The 19,806-nt window shown below is 45.6% G+C and overlaps 1 protein-coding gene and 1 pseudogene across 1 annotated transcript in view; one reads left to right on the top strand and one right to left on the bottom strand.

Moving 5' to 3' along the window:
• The window catches only part of rims2a (regulating synaptic membrane exocytosis 2a), a 263,740-nt gene that overhangs the window by 34,799 nt on the left and 209,135 nt on the right, over positions 1 to 19,806 (top strand). The window contains exon 2 of the mRNA XM_063198956.1: positions 17,965 to 18,181. Within this exon, the coding sequence (XP_063055026.1) occupies positions 17,965 to 18,181 (217 nt within the window). The remainder of the gene's footprint in view (positions 1 to 17,964; positions 18,182 to 19,806) is intronic.
• On the bottom strand, positions 8,605 to 11,031 carry LOC134449149 (uncharacterized; annotated as a pseudogene).

Raw genomic sequence — 19,806 nt, 5'->3', positions numbered from 1 at the left:
AACACTAAGGGGGGGCGTTGGTAGGCTTTTGATGAGGTCAAGGGCGCAAAATAGGTGGAGAATCAGTGGCGGAGCTGTAGGAGGGGCGAGCAGGGCATTTGCCCCTGGTCCCAGGTCCTTCCCTATTGGTGGTACAGGCCCTTTTATGACTTTGGCAGGCCGTATGGAGGGCCCTATCAGTATTTTGCCCTGGGGCCCGTTCCGCCTCTGTTGAGAACCACTGTTCTATAGGAACAAATTATCTTAATTTCATTGGTACATTTTGCATCAATCATAAGGGATTACTTCTAAATTGGATTTTGTTCTGTGTATTGTTGTATGTCTTGCTCTCACAGTGTTGTATTGTTGAGACATGTCTGAAATATCAGGAGAAATTCCTGGTTGATTGGTAGATATGTATTTTGTTGGATGTTGTTTCTGGTGTCATGACTAATAGACAAAGGCTGTACGGTACGTAGATGTTGAGGAGCCCCGGGGGGGAATTTAACATCACAACTCCTAACTTGGTTTGACATAGAAAAGACCAACAACAAGCACTTGACTCACAAAGTTGACCTAGTTGTTAATATCCATCTACATGTATTTTAACGCCATCCATTTTTTCCCGTTCATCATTGTCTCAGTGTCGTCAGAATTTTGTGATCACGAAAATCATTTTAATGCCATTTTTAAATTAAGCACTCATTATTGGAGTCATTGTTTTTTTCCCCTCATGTTCAATTTGTTTTACTACTTATATTCCTCATGTCATGGCTTTGTTGGATCATATCTACCTTCAATTTGTTTTTTCGTTTTTTTTTTCTTTCATTTTGTTGATTTTATTTATTAATTTTGATATATGTTGCTCCAGCACTGAGCTGTGCACCTGTTATCTTTTTAGGGTCAAAGAAGAGCCAAAGTCCCAGCCGCCGCAGTAAGTAGCAAACCCCTTAGCGTGCCGCAGGCTGGCTGCGACATCACTTCCTCCTTCACTTCCTGTTAGTCGGCACCTTGTGCTTCCTGTTGCTTCCTTCCTGTCTGTGGCGGCCCTGACCTCTGACCACGCCCCCTTTCCCCACTCTCTGATTGGCTGCCCGCAGTGTGTGTTCTGTTTTCTGCTTTCTGATTGGCTTAGTAAGAGGGCGCTGTGTGGCGCGCGTGGCCCTCTTACGTCATCCATGTGTGGTACTGGATGCATCCTCCTCTCTCTCCTGTGCCATCCTGTTCCCTTCTCTTCAGCTGCTTCCTGTGCTGAGCCGCCATCTTGCCTCCAGATAGCGGAGGCTGAGGCTGAGGCTGAGGCTGTGTCTAAGACTGAGCTGAGTTTGTCTTTCTCTGTTTGTATTGCACTTGTTTCTCTGTTTCTCTTTGTTTATCTCTGTCTCTCTCTGTTTCTCTCTCTGTCTCTCTCTCTCTCTCTCTGTCTCTCTCTCTCTCTCTCTCTCTCTCTCTCTCTCTCTCTCTCTCTCTCTCTCTGTGTGTGTGTGTGTGTGTGTGTGTGTGTGTGTGTGTGTGTGTGTGTGTGTGTGTGTGTGTGTGTGTGTGTGTGTGTGTGTGTGTGTGTGTGTATGCAGTATGAGAGCGAGTGTGTGAATGCCTGTGTGTGAATGCGTGTGTGCGTGCGTGTGTGTGTGCCCATACCATCCTTCGTGGGTATGACGCCCTGATGCAAAGCCGACTATCCAAACGCCCATCAGCTGTACTGTAGCTCCTCCTACTTTTCTGTCTTCTCTTCTCTGCCTTCATCCCCACTCTTCTACTACATACTACTTTGTACTTCACCTGGTAATCTCTTCACAGCCCTGTTTTGGGCTTTCACTGCACTTCTCTTTCACTCTTTCTTTCTCTCTCTCTCTCTCTCTGTTGCATTATTCCCTGTCTCATTCTTGCTAGCTCTCTTCTTTTTCTTGCTCTCTCTCTCACTCACTTTCTGTCATTTTCAGTTCCCCACTCTCCCCTTCTCCATTTCACACACTCACACTATACTAGTGTCTGTTTCTCCCCATGCTTTTCCTTTCATTTGGGATCTCTCTTTCTTTTCTTCTTTTCTTTTTCTTCATCTCTCTCTCTCTCTCTCTCTCTCTCTCTCTCTCTCTCTCTCTCTCTCTCTCTCCGTGATGAGAGTACTTACTGCTGTGACTCCTTCCTTCTGGTTTTTATGTCCATAAATTGCAGTGCAGTGCAGTGCAGTCCCAACTCTCTCCTTCACTGTCTTTCACTCTCTCTGTCCCCAGCTAAAGTAGACTTGTGAGTGGATAGTCTGTGTTACGTTTAATGTGCAAGGCGCTTGTGGCCGTTTCTTTTGTTGTCAAAATTACATTTTTGTTGTTGTATCTCCTCACTGTATCCACTCTTCAGGCTACTCCTGTCCAATTGTGTGCTTATTTGAACAGGTGGTTTCCCTTTAGCGGGATCACCGACCTGGTAAATAACGTTCTGCAACCCCAGGAAAAGTCCCCCAATGAGAAGGAGCCTGAACCGTAAGTAAAGAGGTGTTTGCCCCTTGCCCTCGTTTGTGTGATTTTGATACATCTTTGCCCAAGGGCTGGGCAAAACAAATGATTGCTCTATCTTTTTCTGATTGACCAATGGATATTAATTTAAAAAACTTTAGGACTGGACACTAGAAATCCAATGAAAATCTGTGTCAGAGAGTCAGATTCACATGACAATAGACATTTAGGAAGAGTATGCCTACAACATGAACACACACAGTATATACATACTACTGCTGCAAAGTATGCCATGTGCTTCGTCACTTTCGATGATTAATTAATATTTTAATGACATTTTTAATATTTTTATGCATATGCATTTTATGCATGCCCAGCCCACCCTCTATTCTCTACTTCCACCTCAATCTCCCTCAAATGGCAAGAGCGATGTACCCTGACCCTGAAGCCAAGCAAGGCAAACTAGAGAGCACTCTGAGAACACAGAGCTTAGGCAAGGTGTTCATTTGCTTATCTATTACAAGCTCCCTTGAAACTTTTACGTAAAGTTGCTGACAAAAAAATTAGGTACAAAACAACTTTAAGGTGCACTCTGTAACATTTTTAGTAGTTCATTTCCAGAATGCACGCTGCCCATTCACAAATGTTACCTTTCTAACAAATACTTAGCACTACCATACATACCATACAAAGTATTCATTATGACTGGGAAAATTGTACTTTTCATACATGAAAAGGGGGATCTTGTCCATGGTCCGCCATTTTGAATTTCCAGAAATAGACATTTTTAGCTGCAAAACTTTCTGTACTTGTTACTAGTAAATATTGGTTTATTATTCAGTAAATAGTCATGAAAAGATCATTTGGCAATCGGCAGCGCAGTTTCAATGAGGTGCAGAGATGCAGTACCATTCCGGCCACCATTCTACACAGTGCACCTATAAGTCTGGCCTCCAAATTTGTGACTCCGGTTAATGTTTCAGTGACTTCATACAGTTGGCTAGAGGACTGTAGGCATACTGTACTCTGCTGTACCTCGCGTGCTGTGCTGGAGGAGGCCGAGGTGTTATGTTAGCTGATCTGCGGGCCGGCCGGGCCTCATTAAAAGGGATATCCAGGTGTATATGATACAACAGCAGCAGCTAGGCAGCAGCAGCTAGGCAGGCACGCCACATGCCATCTAGCTACAGCAGTGGTTCTCAAACTTTTTCCATCATTCCCCCCTTCAGAGGGTCTGAATGCTTCCGAGCCCCCCCCCCTCATTAATAATATAATGTTGGTGAGGGCTTTAAACTTAGTGACTTATTGGTGAGACAGGAAATCATTTCCTTGGGGGGAAAAAAACCAAAATCAGATGTCACACGCCCCCCCTGAGATGCCCCCACGCGGCCCCCATCTCTGCAGCTTATGCCTCTTATGTCTCACCTGTATTCATCTCTGCAGCTCTGTAACTGATGGGGTACTGCTCACCTTACCCCACAAGGCGTGAGCATTGAGAAAGTGACATGTGTGTGTGTGTGTGTGTGTGTGTGTGTGTGTGTGTGTGTGTGTGTGTGTGTGTGTGTGTGTGTGTGTGTGTGTGTGTGTGTGTGTGTGTGTGTGTGTGCGTGTGTGTGCGCGTGCGTGCGTGTGTGTGTGTGAGATAGAGAGGGAGAACGAGAGAGAGATACACAGACAGACAGAGATAGAGAGACAGAGAGAAAGGGAGAAAGGGAGCCAGATAGGACATCTGTGAGACATTGTTGAAATCCCATTTGTGTCTATGCGCATACATTTGTGCTACACTACATTATGTGCACATGGAGTACACTACTTGCGTGCACTATATTTGCATGATAGCAGCACAAAAAAAATCAGCCGTCTGTCCCCCACGTGACCGAGCGAGTAGCAAGATGTTGTGCGACCGTGTGATGCGAGATGCGGTTACAGTCGGGCCAGTGGGGTTGGAGGGGGTTGCGCCTCACATCTGCCCTGCCCCTGCTACCTGACCCCTCCCTCCGACACCGGACCCCCTGTCTGCCTACCCCCGTGCCGTGCCCGCTTGTCTGGCTGTAGCCGAGACAGACAAACCTCCGCTCCACCCTGAGGGGCTGGAAGACGAACACTGAAGGGGGAGGACTGGGCTGGACTGGGGCCAAAAACACGTGCCGGGCATTTTATTTTGCCAAGACCAGTCCGCCAGGCATAGAGAGAGAGACAATGACGCCCATGACAATATTTTTAGTCATCTGTTGCGAGCGATTTTGACCACAACAGCCAAAATAAATATTTAAATTAGAGATGCACCAGATCCGGTTCCGGATCCGGATCCGGCAGGATAATAGGGTTTTTCACAGGATCCGGATCCGGTTCCAGGATCCGGATCCGGTAGCCGAGGCTTTTCAGTCAAAATAGTTTGAGCCAACGTGATAAAAAGGGCCCACGTGTGCGAGTAGGCTATGTGTTTCAACACTTTCGTAGGATCCGGTATCCGGTTCCGGATCCGGCAGGATCTTAAGCAGTGGATCCGGTATCCGGCAGGATCCTAAAAATCAGGATCCGGTGCTTCTCTAATTTAAATCTCACACGGAGCTGCATGAGGAGTGATGCCACTACATCGGGGTGAGGACCAGGCCAAAATCATCAACAGTCCACCGGGCAAATGCCCTGTATGCCTTATGGTCAATCCAGCCATGGATAAGGGGCCTGAGCTGAGCTTTTGGTGTGGTGTGGTGTGGTGCGGTGTGTTTGTGATACTGCAATATTGACATGTCGGGACCTTTTCCCTCGCGCCTGTTTGTAGGTGAAATGGAGATGGGGATTCAAGATACAAGATAATAGAGAAAGAGACATACATGATACATTAGAAGGGCTTAGGGTTGTCTAGAGACAAATAGTCTTTAACCAGAATAATCATGATAGCTTCGCCACAATCATACGTGGGTAGATATTTAAAGGTACACTGTGTGAGATTATTAGTTGCTTATTTATAGAATTCATGCTACCCATTCACTAATGTTACCTTTTTCATGAATACTTACCACCACCATCAAATTCCAAGTATTCATTATGACTGGAAAAAAAACACTTTTCATTCATGAAAAGGGGGATCTTCTCCATGGTCCGCCATTTTGAATTTCCAGAAATAACCATTTTTAGCTGCCAAAATGACTGTCCTTCGACCATACTAGAAAATATTGTTTATTACTTAATAAACTTTCATGTTAAGATCAAATTTGGCAATAGGCAACCCAGTTTCAATGAGCAGCATAGTTGCAGTACCTTTTTTGTCCATTTCCTGCACAGTGTACCTTTAAGTCTTGAGTGTCCATTACGTTTTTTTCAGAGACACTGTACCATGATACTTTTTAGTTGACATACATACCATCTGCATTAAATACAGTATGTAGTAGTTGCCTCTTACTGCAGATGGGGTCGCCAGCTAAGACATAGCCATTACAATTTTGGTGACAGTGAGGTTATAACATAAGCTCTGTACTAAGGGGTTAAGGATGGGTTTTTGAGATGTTGTCATGCTTTATAGTAAACTGCAAGTTAGACTAACAAGAAAACGATAGGCCGTCACTGCTCCAGAGCTGTGGAACTAATGGTTGACCTTCAAAGCGGTTCAAACATTTTAACTTTTTGTACAAAGCAACTCACAAAGCAAAAATATTTTCTGCCGTTAGATGGGTTTGTCTATATTACTAGGCTAGGCTCTTGAAATATTCAGGTTGTTGTTGCCCAAGGTTGCAGTGATTAGGAGTGCTGGGGTGCATTTCTCGAAAAACGTAGTTATTAACCACTTAGCAACTTGGGTAGTTGCCAATGGGAAATTGCCTTGAAAACGACAAAGTAGCTAATGAAGTTAGCAACTACGCTTTCAAGAAATGCACCCCTGGACAGGAGATCATGGGGCAGGACAGTGCAGAGGAGAAAGGGCAAAGGATCAGATGTTGTCGCTAATGAAGGACAAGTCCAAAGTCGCTAATCCATGTTTAGCGCAGGCCAAAGACTAAGCACTACCATCACATACGTATGAAGGCATGGTCCTTTTACAAGACACTCTGACTTGAAACAAAGAGAGGACTTGAATGGCTAAATGTTATTTAGATGGAGGATTTGGTCATTTGTTTAGTCAACAGAGAACTTTAATGTCATCTGTGCCAGAGCTAGAGAACATCTTTATACACAGGCGACACAAAAAAGACAAGTCCCACCCAGTCAAGAGCAAATGCTTTCGATCACATCAGGGCAAATTACCTCCTGGAATTTTACTTGCCTTCTAAGCCTCAAAGTTAGGCATGATACCCCTCTTTTGAATACATTTGATTGCATTAAAGGCACTGTCTTTGTCAGGTACAGTTAATGCATGTCATGTACTTCAAAATGCAAAAACTGAACAGAATGAAGAAGGCAGCAGCAGCAGCAGGAGCAGAAGAAGTGTCCTCAAGTCACAATTATTTCCACAACAGGTGCCACCTATTCTGACTATCGCCAGACTATATCACAAGTGAGGTGGATATAGGCTGGGAAACATCTATTCATTTCCCAATAGGGGTCAGTTGATCTAAACTACTTAAAATAATGTAAAGCTTGATGTAACGCTGATGTCGAATCTGTTATTGACAACAAGTGTGGATCTGAAAAGAAACCACAATGGACAATGTCTAATGGACAAATGTGGTTGGGAATGGGATCCCAAACTCAGCCAATGATTTCAACCAGGGCTTCTCTGCAGTCCCTCAGGTTGTAATGAGCTGTATGGGAATTCCCAGTCTAAGTCCCATGCAGACCAGCAATCTGCTTTGGTTGAAAATACTGTGCTTATGGGAGAAGGGGAAACATGCACAGCCTGTTTATGGTTTACACTAGGAGCGAGAAATGGATATAGCTGTGCTCAATTATTCACCTGTCGTAATGAATCTTTCAAAGGGGGAGTTGTGAGGCCGAAGCCGTTCTAATCGCCATATATTTATGAAGTCAGCACAGCACAGCAGGTTTTGGTTTTCGAAGTCGCGCATACCCCGACTGACACTTGCCATGCAAAATGCATGTCTGTCAGGGGGAGGGCTGCTGTGCTGCTTGGGTTTCATGTCTTTGAAAACCCAGAGATAGGCCCAACACCGGAATCCTAGTCTCGTGCTCTGCTCCTTAAACTCTGGACTGTAGAAAACATTTCATTTTGCATCCTAATTTACCAAGTTTCCGTATTATGATGGGATCTCAGTCGTAGACCTCCCTAGTCCCAGGATAATTGTGTGATTGCACTCAATTAATATAAACTGCTCTTATTATGAATATTCCAACAATATCGGTTAAGTCTGAGTCCAGCCGGCAAGGGTTTTATATCCATGTACTTGTAGAACTGATTTGCATGCGGCCGACTAGTTTCTTTATGCATGTCCATCCCATATGAGAGACGTCTAGAATAAATCAGAGGTTAAAGTTGCTGGAAGGTACCATACTTATGAGATCCTAAGCCCCATACACTTTACCCCTATTCGACTGCAATAGGAGGCGAGAGGTGTATGTCGAGAGCTACACCCAAAAGATCTGATCACCCCGCTTAAGTTCCAGTTTACGATAACATATTTTTATCCTAAGTAGACACCATTGACACTCGGGCTGACCCGAAGTATAGCGTCCCACTCCACATGGAGAAATGTCCTTGGAGCTGCTACGTTTCGACAGTACAATAACCTTATGAAGGAATAAACGGGATCTACAACAAAATATAGATCAATGAAAGTTTTATTACAAGACAAATCTAATTATACGACAAAGTACAATGTTGAAAAAGTCAATGCTACCTAATTAAGAGGAAATGGTTACATGGACACTAGGTCCACGGGAGCCCTTTAGCGGGGTTTAAACTCAAAGATTTGATCATTACACCAAAGTTTAATACCTAGGTATCTCGTGGGACGACCCCAGCCAGGGACCAATGACGTGCCGGCATTTACCTGGGCTGGGCTTAGAACAATGGCGCGGGGTTGGGTTGTAACCAACACCGTATCCAAATCCTATGATTCTAAATCTTTAATAAATTCACTAATTGCAGTTTCAAAACCAAGACCTGTTCACCACCCGAAGTATTTCCATCAGATTGATACTAAACACATGCATAGAATTTCAAACACATCATAGTAAGCATTTAAACCATATTAGATCTGGCGGGAGTTTCAGTCTCTGCGTGGGCACGGGAGGTGCGCGCATGCAGGGACAAATGGCCGCTGGCCAAGATGCGCTGGGAACGCACACCGGGGGGTGCGCGCTTTTAACGCCGGGAGGTGCGCAATGCATACAGGTGACCGGAGGTTTTTGGGCGGTCCCCCCGAAGGGGGCCCTCTGTCACACAGTGCTTTTGAGATCCAGATGTCAGATATGCAATGTTTATCTTTGAAGTCAACAGAAAACTCAGAGCAGTAAAACAAAGGCGAAAGGTTGTAAACAAAGGCGTTGAAATAAGGAAAAGAAACGCAAACAAATGTTAATACCGTGCCCGTGAGCCACCGGCGCTGTGAATTCAGCGCTTCTTTGTCAGGGCCCATATGGGGGAATCTTACAGTGGCCCCTCGGAACACGAAGGTAAAAGTCCAGTGTCTTTCGTGGCCGGTAGGAATGCCCCCACCGGCTGTCACTGACGAAGAACGGGCGTGAGGTATTTGCTGGCCGTCAGTGCTGCTTCAGACTCCCTTTTCTAGGAGCGGATGAGGTGTTTGAAGTAGCAGCACTGGACCAGCGTGAAGAGGAGGATGAGGGCGCTGGCGAGTACACAACCCCTGAAGATCCAATCCCACCATGTACGCTGCCTCTGCGGCATGGTTGGTGGAACTGGTGAGGAGCTCTGCAGTCTTCTCGGCCAGGTTTGTTTGTACCTGGGCCTGGTTGAGTACACTGTACCCGCTGGATGAGCTGCTGTAGGGTCACGGTGTCTGCCAGCGCCTGGGTCCCCTCCTTGTAGAAGGGGTCGGTGTTCTCCCTTCAGGGAGAGAGGTCAAAGTCCAGTGGAGTTGAGTGACCCCATGGAGAGGTCATCTGTCACCGCTAGACAGAAGCTGTGGTTGGCGGGGCATGTCAGCCCGCCATAGGAGAAAGAGTTCATCTTACTGATGCCACACACTCCTGTGTGTTGGACACCTGGACGGAGCTGAAGTATCCATGGAGTGACCTAAAGGTTATTAACTTGGAATCAGGAGTATTACAAGTACAGAGGACATATTTGGTCATGGCAACAATTCGAGTGGTGAACAATGTCTCAGTCGTACCAATAGTCATATACCCTGTAAGGTGGTCCCACGTTAATACCTGAATACATTAGAGTGGTCAATAGCTTAGAATACTGTACATTTTTCATTCTGTCAGATTCAAACCACCTATGTAAATCCAAGATCACTATAAGATCTTGCAGCGCACGCTTAGGCACTCTGTGCCGCGCACATCTAAAACTTGCTGGGGGGCAGCAGTAAACAAATCTTGTGCAAATGTCTATGTCTATAGGCTGCGTCACGCTCGAGCTTGTAGGTTTGGTTGAATAATGCTAGACTAGTGGTCAGTAGCGCCTGCGCCTCTGACCGCACAGCCTTAATGATTCGTTTATTGGAGTTAGTGAGGTGCTGGAATCCAGCGGCCGCATGGCTTGCCAGCCAACTTGTGTACTGCGACTGTCCGTTCATTCTGTACGAGTTCACTGCCGAATTGACTGTAACCAAAGAGGCCAGATATTTGTGAGAGTAAATCTCTTTTGCTGCGCATAGAATTTACTTGAGCCGCTAGTCCGAATCCATTTGAATCGGGTCTTCGATGCGTGACTGCAGCCATGTGTATGTGTGTCACAATGTGTAGTGTAGGCAGTCAGTATGTATGAAATGTGTGCCATAACTAAATTGACATTGTGCAACAAGGTTTTGTTCATGCTACCCTTAATCAGTTGTGTGTGGGTGTGGATGAAGTGTGGGACATTGTGCTGGTCATGTATAACACAGATAGTCAATTAAAACATTTCTTGGTTCACATGTGCAATCAGAGGTGTGGTGTACAAATTGTTACTATGGAGTCAATTGACACCACAGTACACTTCTTTCGTCGGTTCTCATCTGTGAGGGGAAAAGACAGGTTAAGCAATGTCGTTGTAGACTATATGTGTGAGGTTATGTACAAGGTCCTACGTGCGGTAGCACTTTTCCGGATCCTTCTCATCATGTTTTATGTGATAGAGTATGTGCATAACACCAATGTTAGCGAGTGGGCAGTTTTAAAACTGATACCACATGATACTATTTTGTAATTCTTTAGTGGGCTATGTAGTGCAGCCTACGGTGGGTTTAAAGGGAGGATGGGTGGAGCCTTCATTACAACGTTTGTGTGTGGCAATTTTGACCCGGAGCTACTCCGGAGGGCCAGGCTATATCTTGTTTAGTATGTAATGAAATGAGATCAGTGTGTACTGGCCCCTTGAAGGATTTCCAAACCCATCTCCAACATCCGTAGTTATGGGTGAGCTGCACCCCTTGGTCAGGCCTAACGTGTGTCGGCCCGACAGTCTTCTTTTTGTCCGGCGTCCATGGAATGGCCGCAGCTTCTGTAACAGAAACATAATATGATTATTCATCAGATGAGCACCTAAACCTTTTCCATTGCACTTAAGTGAAAACATCGCAGTTTCCCCTGGTCACGGCCAGACAACTGTTGTTCACAGCTTTATGGGCCGTGCCAGTGTGGGACAAGGTATTTTCTCTCACAAACACGCGCATCATTGTTCATATCTCCCGCCACAAATTAATTTTCAGCAGTAGGATTAAGTGTGTGTCACTTCTCACATTAGATTGCTGTTGCCTTAGCTTAGCCTGTGCATACAGTGCTTTGGGCAATTTGTCAGCGCTGTGGGCTGAGGTGGCCACCGTCAGTGGTCTCAAGTCATTTGGAGAGATGCAGGTCAATGGAGAGTCTTATGACTCGCCCTGTCATTACTTCAAATGGGCGGAAGCCCGTGGCATTAGTGTTTGTGCTGCGTGATGTGTTTCGAGAACCTTTGGCGAATGTAACACAAAAATGTTTTTCCATGACTTATTCTGTGAAATGTCCCATGATCCGATTCACTTTGAATCGATACCCCATGTGCTGGAACAATTTGTCTAACCAATACTCGCACTATGCGAGGTATTGTTTCGTATTGGAATGGCTTCGACACATTTCAATAATTAATTGACTATCACAAGACAGTTCCGGATCAGGAACTGCGTATTAAATTGGCGCGGCTGGAGTTGCTTTGGTTCCTAGCGGCGGACCAGGCAATCGCCGCCCCAGCTCATGACGTCAGAGGCCCGTGTAGGCCACCAGAAACGGCGTTAAATGAGTTGGATCGTAGCTGCGGAGGAAATATTCCTCTCCACCAGATTTAGTTTCAGGTTAATAATACTAATAGCAAAGCCTTTGCGGTTTCACACATAAACAGCTCTAGCCTCAAAACAGCTGTCCGGTGCACACAACCAACGAGCAAGCACAACATTTTGTCTACTGCTCTAGTAAGTCTATGCAGAGAAAGACAGCCTTTGTAGGCGAGCCTAAATGGTTCCAACCTGCAAACAGCCTGTCTATGGCTTTATAAGCACACACAACAGCTAAAACATATTATTTAACCCTCAACCTTCTGTACGGTGCAAGTCATCTACAAAAGTTTCTGGCATTGCTTCAAATTGTGGGGTCGAGAGACGGCAGAGACTATATGCTCAATGTGGGAGGCTCAGTGTATGTCTATGTGACTTCCATGTGTTTTACGCGACGAGTGCAAACTTGCTATTAAAGTATCCAAAAGTTAGACTATCAAATGCATGACAGGGAATCCGAATTTAATCCCTACGTCGCTTACGACGTGGGTTCTCTCATCTCTCATGCCTGTTTATCTTGCCAGCTGATCTTGCCAGGGCAAGTGGCGCGTGCGCGTTCTCGCGAGGGACTCGTTGCCATGGAAATCTACTACACATCCGGGTTGTCACAACAGCTGAGCCGACTACGGCTGCAGCGTGTGTTTGTTATCTCGAATTCGTCCGGGAGTTTGGCCACTACCATTACTGCATAACCATTTCATGTTGTAGGCGCTGCATAGCACAAAACTGTGTATGGACTCTGGTGGGATTTCAGGAGACCATCCTGGAGTAGCGTTTGCGCTTACAACGTTAGCATGGTCACCGGAAAACTCGCCTCCAAAACACTGCTATGGCTAGCTCTAATAGCTACAATGGAATGCTTATGGAGTTGGTAGCGGCTAACTCTGTGGGCCGTGTGTTTGGACTCAGTTTACGAGCCCAGGGACCATTGAATTTACTTTGAGAGGGTGCTTAAGGCTTTCACTGACCTGTCCGGTTAGTGCTAAATACGATTTGCAGAAATAAAGCGGTGGGAACACCACCCTTTGTTCACATTGAGCCACGTTACTGCCGTCACTTTAACCATCCCAAGACCATGGGGTAACTGTCTTGGAAGTGATGCCTCCTAGCTCAGGCGGCAAAAGACATTTTTCAAATAATCCATGGCCGAAGCCATGAATTGTACATCAACTCTGTCGTATCCCTGATGTTTCCCCACTACTTTCTCAACCCTTATCAGCGTTCTACGGTGCTGATCTACACGAGTATGTCGACTCGAAAACAACAAAAGGATGTCATATATGTGTAGTGTGCTAGATTTGTCCCTTATCTTGAGTTGTGGAAAAATGAAAAGTTTTTCTTACCAAATCCAGGCGTAGATAAGAAGCAGTCCAAACCTCATGCTTTATCTGACTCCATATTTTACGCATCCAGGGAATCACGTCGGGGTCACCACTGAAAACCCAGAGATAGGCCCAACACCGGAATCCTAGTCTCGTGCTCTGCTCCTTAGCTCTGGACTGTAGAAAACATTTCATTTTGCATCCTAATTTACCAAGTTTCCGTATTATGATGGGATCTCAGTCGTAGACCTCCCTAGTCCCAGGATAATTGTGTGATTGCACTCAATTAATATAAACTGCTCTTATTATGAATATTCCAACAATATCGGTTAAGTCTGAGTCCAGCTGTCAAGGGTTTTATATCCATTTACTTGTAGAACTGATTTGCACGCGGCCGACTAATTTCTTTGTGCATGTCCATCCCATATGAGAGACGTCTAGAATAAATCAGAGGTTAAAGTTGCTGGAAGGTACCATACTTATGAGATCCTAAGCCCCATACACTTTACCCCTATTCGACTGCAATAGGAGGCGAGAGGTGTATGTCGAGAGCTACCCCCAAAAGATCTGATCACCCCGCTTAAGTTCCAGTTTACGATAACATATTTTTATCCTAAGTAGACACCATTGACACTCGGGCTGACCCGAAGTATAGCGTCCCACTCCACATGGAGAAATGTCCTTGGAGCTGCTACGTTTCGACAGTACAATAACCTTATGAAGGAATAAACGGGATCTACAACAAAATATAGATCAATGAAAGTTTTATTACAAGACAAATCTAATTATACGACAAAGTACAATGTTGAAAAAGTCAATGCTACCTAATTAAGAGGAAATGGTTACATGGACACTAGGTCCACGGGAGCCCTTTAGCGGGGTTTAAACTCAAAGATTTGATCATTACACCAAAGTTTAATACCTAGGTATCTCGTGGGACGACCCCAGCCAGGGACCAATGACGTGCCGGCATTTACCTGGGCTGGGCTTAGAACAATGGCGCGGGGTTGGGTTGTAACCAACACCGTATCCAAATCCTATGATTCTAAATCTTTAATAAATTCACTAATTGCAGTTTCAAAACCAAGACCTGTTCACCACCCGAAGTATTTCCATCAGATTGATACTAAACACATGCATAGAATTTCAAACACATCATAGTAAGCATTTAAAACAAGCATATTAGATCTGGCGGGAGTTTCAGTCTCTGCGTGGGCACGGGAGGTGCGCGCATGCAGGGACAAATGGCCGCTGGCCAAGATGCGCTGGGAACGCACACCGGGGGGTGCGCGCTTTTAACGCCGGGAGGTGCGCAATGCATACAGGTGACCGGAGGTTTTTGGGCGGTCCCCCCGAAGGGGGCCCTCTGTCACACAGTGCTTTTGAGATCCAGATGTCAGATATGCAATGTTTATCTTTGAAGTCAACAGAAAACTCAGAGCAGTAAAACAAAGGCGAAAGGTTGTAAACAAAGGCGTTGAAATAAGGAAAAGAAACGCAAACAAATGTTAATAATACCGTGCCCGTGAGCCAGCGGCGCTGTGAATTCAGTGCCTCTTCGTCAAGGCCCATATGGGGCAATCTTACATCTTGGACCCGCTGCCAGTACCGCTGATGCTGCTGACACCCCGTCTAACACCTGTGGGCGGCTCACACTTAGCGCAGTCGAACCACCGGCCACCAATACATTACAGCATGCCTGCACACAAACATGCGCCCATAAGTTAACCTGGTTTACTACGGAACCAAGTTCTTGGAATACCCCCCCACCCCACCCCCATTGTGTGTGTGTGTGTGTGTGTGTGTGTGTGTGTGTGTGTGTGTGTGTGTGTGTGTGTGTGTGTGTGTGTGTGTGTGTGTGTGTGTGTGTGTGTGTGTGTGTGTGTGTGTGTGTGTGTGTGTGATTATAATATTTGCCTGAGCGTATGCAGCTGAAGAAAAGTCCATGCACTGTATGTTGGAGGGAACTCGGCAAACGCTCTGAAGCAAACAAACAGGGGCACAGTATGTCCGCTTCATGAATCATGGGTAGAGTGGGGAGTAGCTGCACAGGTGCAATTGAGTGAGTGAGTACAGGAAAGCTCTGTTCAGCTGACAGAACTCTTGACACAATTTGCTTACAAGTACAGCAAAGGACAATGCTGAACAGTGCCCTCTTCTGGTAGATCAGGAGTGATACACAAAGTAGATGAAGCCCTTTTGGTTTTCAACAAGAGTACATACATGTGAGTTATCACCATGCTGTGGGAGCACAAGACTCTTTACGAAGGAAAAACCGGACATACATTATGGGCATACATTTCTGGACATAATAGTGGACACACGTTATCTGGACATATCGCTAATTCCATCCATTCATCACTGTTTTGATATTTTTTCTCTTGGCCTTTGTTTTCATTTCTGGATACCAGACAAACAGAAAGCAAAACTATTTGAATAATATTCCGTGTTGCAGGATTACTACTAAGCGTGTACTTGTGTACTAATAGCATAACAGTCTTAATATTAGCAGCACTCATCTGTCTGAAATCTGTTGGAGCACACCAATGATACTTATGTAGACCTCCTTGGAGCACACACAATATTGGCAAGACAGGGTTAGACTTTACTTGACGTGTCGCTGCATTACACATTCATAGCAGCTGTTATACACTTTGCATGAAGGGTTCATGACCGTTTCGCAAGACATTCATACCAAATCTTTCATAAACATGGAAGACAAAAGGACAGCAACTTGTCAAAATAAAAGTTAAGCAATTGCAAAACAGCATTGCTACTTTTGTGCTTCTTTGTTTCACTTTTATTTTGACAATAGCTGTCCTTCCATCCCCTAGGTAAGTGTTTCCCAACCAGGGGTACGTGTACCACTAGGGGTACGCGAGCACACTGCAGGGGGTACTTGGAAAGATGCAATTTTAACAAATGTATGGAGCTTAGTTACATTGAAATAGAGAAAGCTATATAGAATATGATTTACGGGGTACTCATGGCACAACAAACAGGCTTAAGGGGTACACAATACAAAAAAGGTTGGGAAACACTGCCATAGGTTCATGAAAGGTTGTATGAGTGGGCCATGAAACAATAATGAATGCTTCATACAGACTTTTTAACAGCTGCTATGAATGTGTTATGCAGGAACATGTCAAGTAAAGTGTTACCCAAGACAGTTTTACATGATTAATAATTTTTGTTCACACAGCTCATCTATGAATTGCTGCGCACTAAGTGTTTGTACTGACAACTCTCACAATTTGCAGATTATAAAATACATACATAAAATGGACATTTAACATTTTATGTACAGCAGTGACGATTCTCAGCCATCTGTTCAAACTGTGTCGAATAGAGGTGTGGATGACAGGAAGCACTGAAGGCGGTTGTTATTATTGGTGTGTAGATAGAACTTTGGTTCATCGCCTTGTACTACTAGACCAGTGTTTCCCAACCAGGGGTACGTGTACCACGCGAGCACACTGAAGGGGGTACTTGGAAAAATTTAATTTTAACAAATGCATGGATTATAGTCACACTGGAATAGGAAAAGCGATGTAAAACACAAGTTAGGGGGTACTCGTGGCACAACAAAAAGGCACGGGGGGTACATGAGACAAAAAAGGTTGGGAAACACTGTACTAGACCATCCCTAACTGCAAAATAAGTGTTTTTGGTCTAGCCTCGCACTACAGGGGATAATCGTAGCTGAGCCATGCATGTCCTCAAATTACAATGTTCTGTATAGATTTGAATCTGTGTTTCAAGTCATTTGGGTGGACTTAGCACTGTGCCTTTGCCTATGGTGCGAGCCCAGGCTCTACCCTGTACATTTCATGGTAATAATCTGGCTTGACAGGCTTCAAGTTTGACATACAAGTAGAGCTGAAACAGCAACTGACGCCATCTTTTTTACTGTGTGCCCCCTCATACCCCTCCACCTCACACCTCACCTAACCTCACTCCTCTCCTCTCCACCTCACACCTCACCTCACCTCACTCCTCTCCTCTCCACTCCACACATCACCTAACCTCACTCCTCTCCTCTCCACTCCACACATCACCTAACCTCACTCCTCTCCTCTCCACTCCACACATCACCTCACCTCACTCCTCTCCTCTCCACTCCACACCTCACCTCACCTCACTCCTCTCCTCTCCACTCCACACCTCTCCTCTCCACTCCACACCTCACCTCACCTCACTCCTCTCCTCTCCACCTCACACCTCACCTCACCTCACTCCTCTCCTCTCCACTCCACACCTCACCTCACCTCACTCCTCTCCTCTCCACTCCACACATCACCTAACCTCACTCCTCTCCTCTCTCCTCTCCACACATCACCTAACCTCACTCCTCTCCTCTCCACCTCACACCTCACCTCACCTCACTCCTCTCCTCTCCACTCCACACATCACCTAACCTCACTCCTCTCCTCTCCACTCCACACCTCACCTCACCTCACTCCTCTCCTCTCCACTCCACACATCACCTAACCTCACTCCTCTCCTCTCCACTCCACACATCACCTAACCTCACTCCTCTCCTCTCTCCTCTCCACACCTCACGTATCCTCACTCCACTGTACTCCTCTCCACTCCACTCCACCTCTCTCCACTGCACCCCTCTCCACCCCACTCCACAAATCACCTAACCTCCTTCCACTCCTCTCCACTCCACCTCACTCCACTCCACTCCTCGCCTCTCCACCCCACACCTCACCTAACCTCACCTCACCTCACTCCACTCCACTCCACTCCTCCCCACACCACACCACACCTAACCTCACTCCCATCCTCTCCACTCCACTCCTTCGCTCATCCCCCCCTTCCACCACCCCTCTCCAGGAAGTTGCACCAGCAGTTTGAGATGTACAAGGACCAGGTGAAGAAGATCGGGGACGAGGCGCAGACCACCCCGGAGGCAACCCAGAAGGCCGACTCGCCCACCTGCGGCATATGCCACAAGACCAAGTTTGCCGACGGCTGCGGCCACCTCTGTTCCTATTGCCAAACCAAGTTCTGTGCTCGCTGTGGGGGACGTGTCTCCCTGCGCTCCAATAAGGTACACACACGCACACATGCTCACATGCACACACACACACACACACACACACACACACACACACACACACACACACACACACACACACACACACACACACACACACACACACACACACACACACACACACACACACACACACACACACACACACACACACACACACACACACACACAGCAAAAAGTACACAGACTGTACTCATACACAGCATATGGTTCACCTAGCCACTCCACACAATCAGACCGTACAATACACCGTACACTTTCACACTGAGGTGTTCATTTGAAATCATGTAAATCCAATACTCATTAGTACATTTTTTTAACACACTAACACATTTAGCACTCTAACAAATTTCAAACTCTTTCTTTCTTTCTTTCTTTCTTTCTTTCTTTCTTTCTTTCTTTCTTTCTTTCTTTCTTTCTTTCTTTCTTTCTTTCTTTCTTTCCTTCTTTTACTTCTCCAGATGCTATTGATCCATTTACTGAAATGGCAACATTTTGTCATCTTTTGCTGACTAACTGTTTATAAATGAATTCCTTTTCACGTGACACTATTATGTATTCTGTAGGTTGCCTGTTGGAGAGCCTTCTAATCCCGCCTGTACTGTATTTCCTCCCCTTAGCAATAAGTGTAGGAGATGACAGAAAGCATGCATAGATGCTCTGGAGTAATGCAAGCCTGTACAGCAGGGGTATTCAATTAAATGTCATCGAGGGCCAGTTTTTCGAATTCCTCCCAGTAAAGGGGCCGAACATGGAATACGCATGTATGTAACCTCATGCAATGTCCAAAGTGAGGGTGCGAAACAAGCGGATAACTTTCCAGACAGAAGAGATACTCACTTTTCTATTTCTTAGTAGCCTTGATGGTCTATTATGAGACATTTCAGATAAGATATCACTCTCATGTGCGTAGGAAAAATATCCCTAACCTGAAGTTTTAGTGATCGCAAATTCCGCACGAACACTGATAGCACACATGTTTACTTTCATTTTGTTCTGACATCATGGGGGGCCAGAACCTTGCCATCCAAGGGCCGCATCTGTCCCCAGTGCCGCCATTTGAATAGCCCTGCTGTACAGTACCATGCTTATATAAGCATTTTGAGAGAGAGAGAGAGAGAGAGAGAGAGAGAGAGAAAGAGAGAGAGAGAGAGAGAGAGAGAGAGAGAGAGAGAGAGAGAGGAGCCTTAATATGCTCCATTATCTGCTGTGCTGAAGCTCAGGTCAGACAGTCTCACAGGCAGAGGTATCAAAAATCCGGTTCAGAAGTAAAAATCCTGCCACAGTTTCCATCTAACACAGGTGACCTCACAGGGTAACTGTTCCCGAGAGGACAGTAAAGGAGGAGACGGTTTGTACACAGTTAAGAAATGCAGTGTTCATTCAACACTTAGAGAGTCGATTTTAACATCTTCCATATTGTATTTGGTCCCAGAGTACACTCTAAGTGTTGAATTAACACTACATTTAAACTGTGAAGTAGTCATATGTCGATTATGTGAAGGTGGTTATAAGCTGCTGTCCCATGGCTGCCATGGCCTTTCAACAGACTAGGAGAACGAATGGAGTTCAGTGAGAGAGTGACGCCCATTGGACTGGAGTGTATCTCACTTTGTTGC

The sequence above is a fragment of the Engraulis encrasicolus genome, chromosome 5 (assembly GCF_034702125.1).
Source record: "Engraulis encrasicolus isolate BLACKSEA-1 chromosome 5, IST_EnEncr_1.0, whole genome shotgun sequence".
Classification (NCBI taxonomy): Eukaryota; Metazoa; Chordata; class Actinopteri; order Clupeiformes; family Engraulidae; genus Engraulis; species Engraulis encrasicolus.
This window is presented reverse-complemented; position numbering and strand designations above follow the sequence as displayed.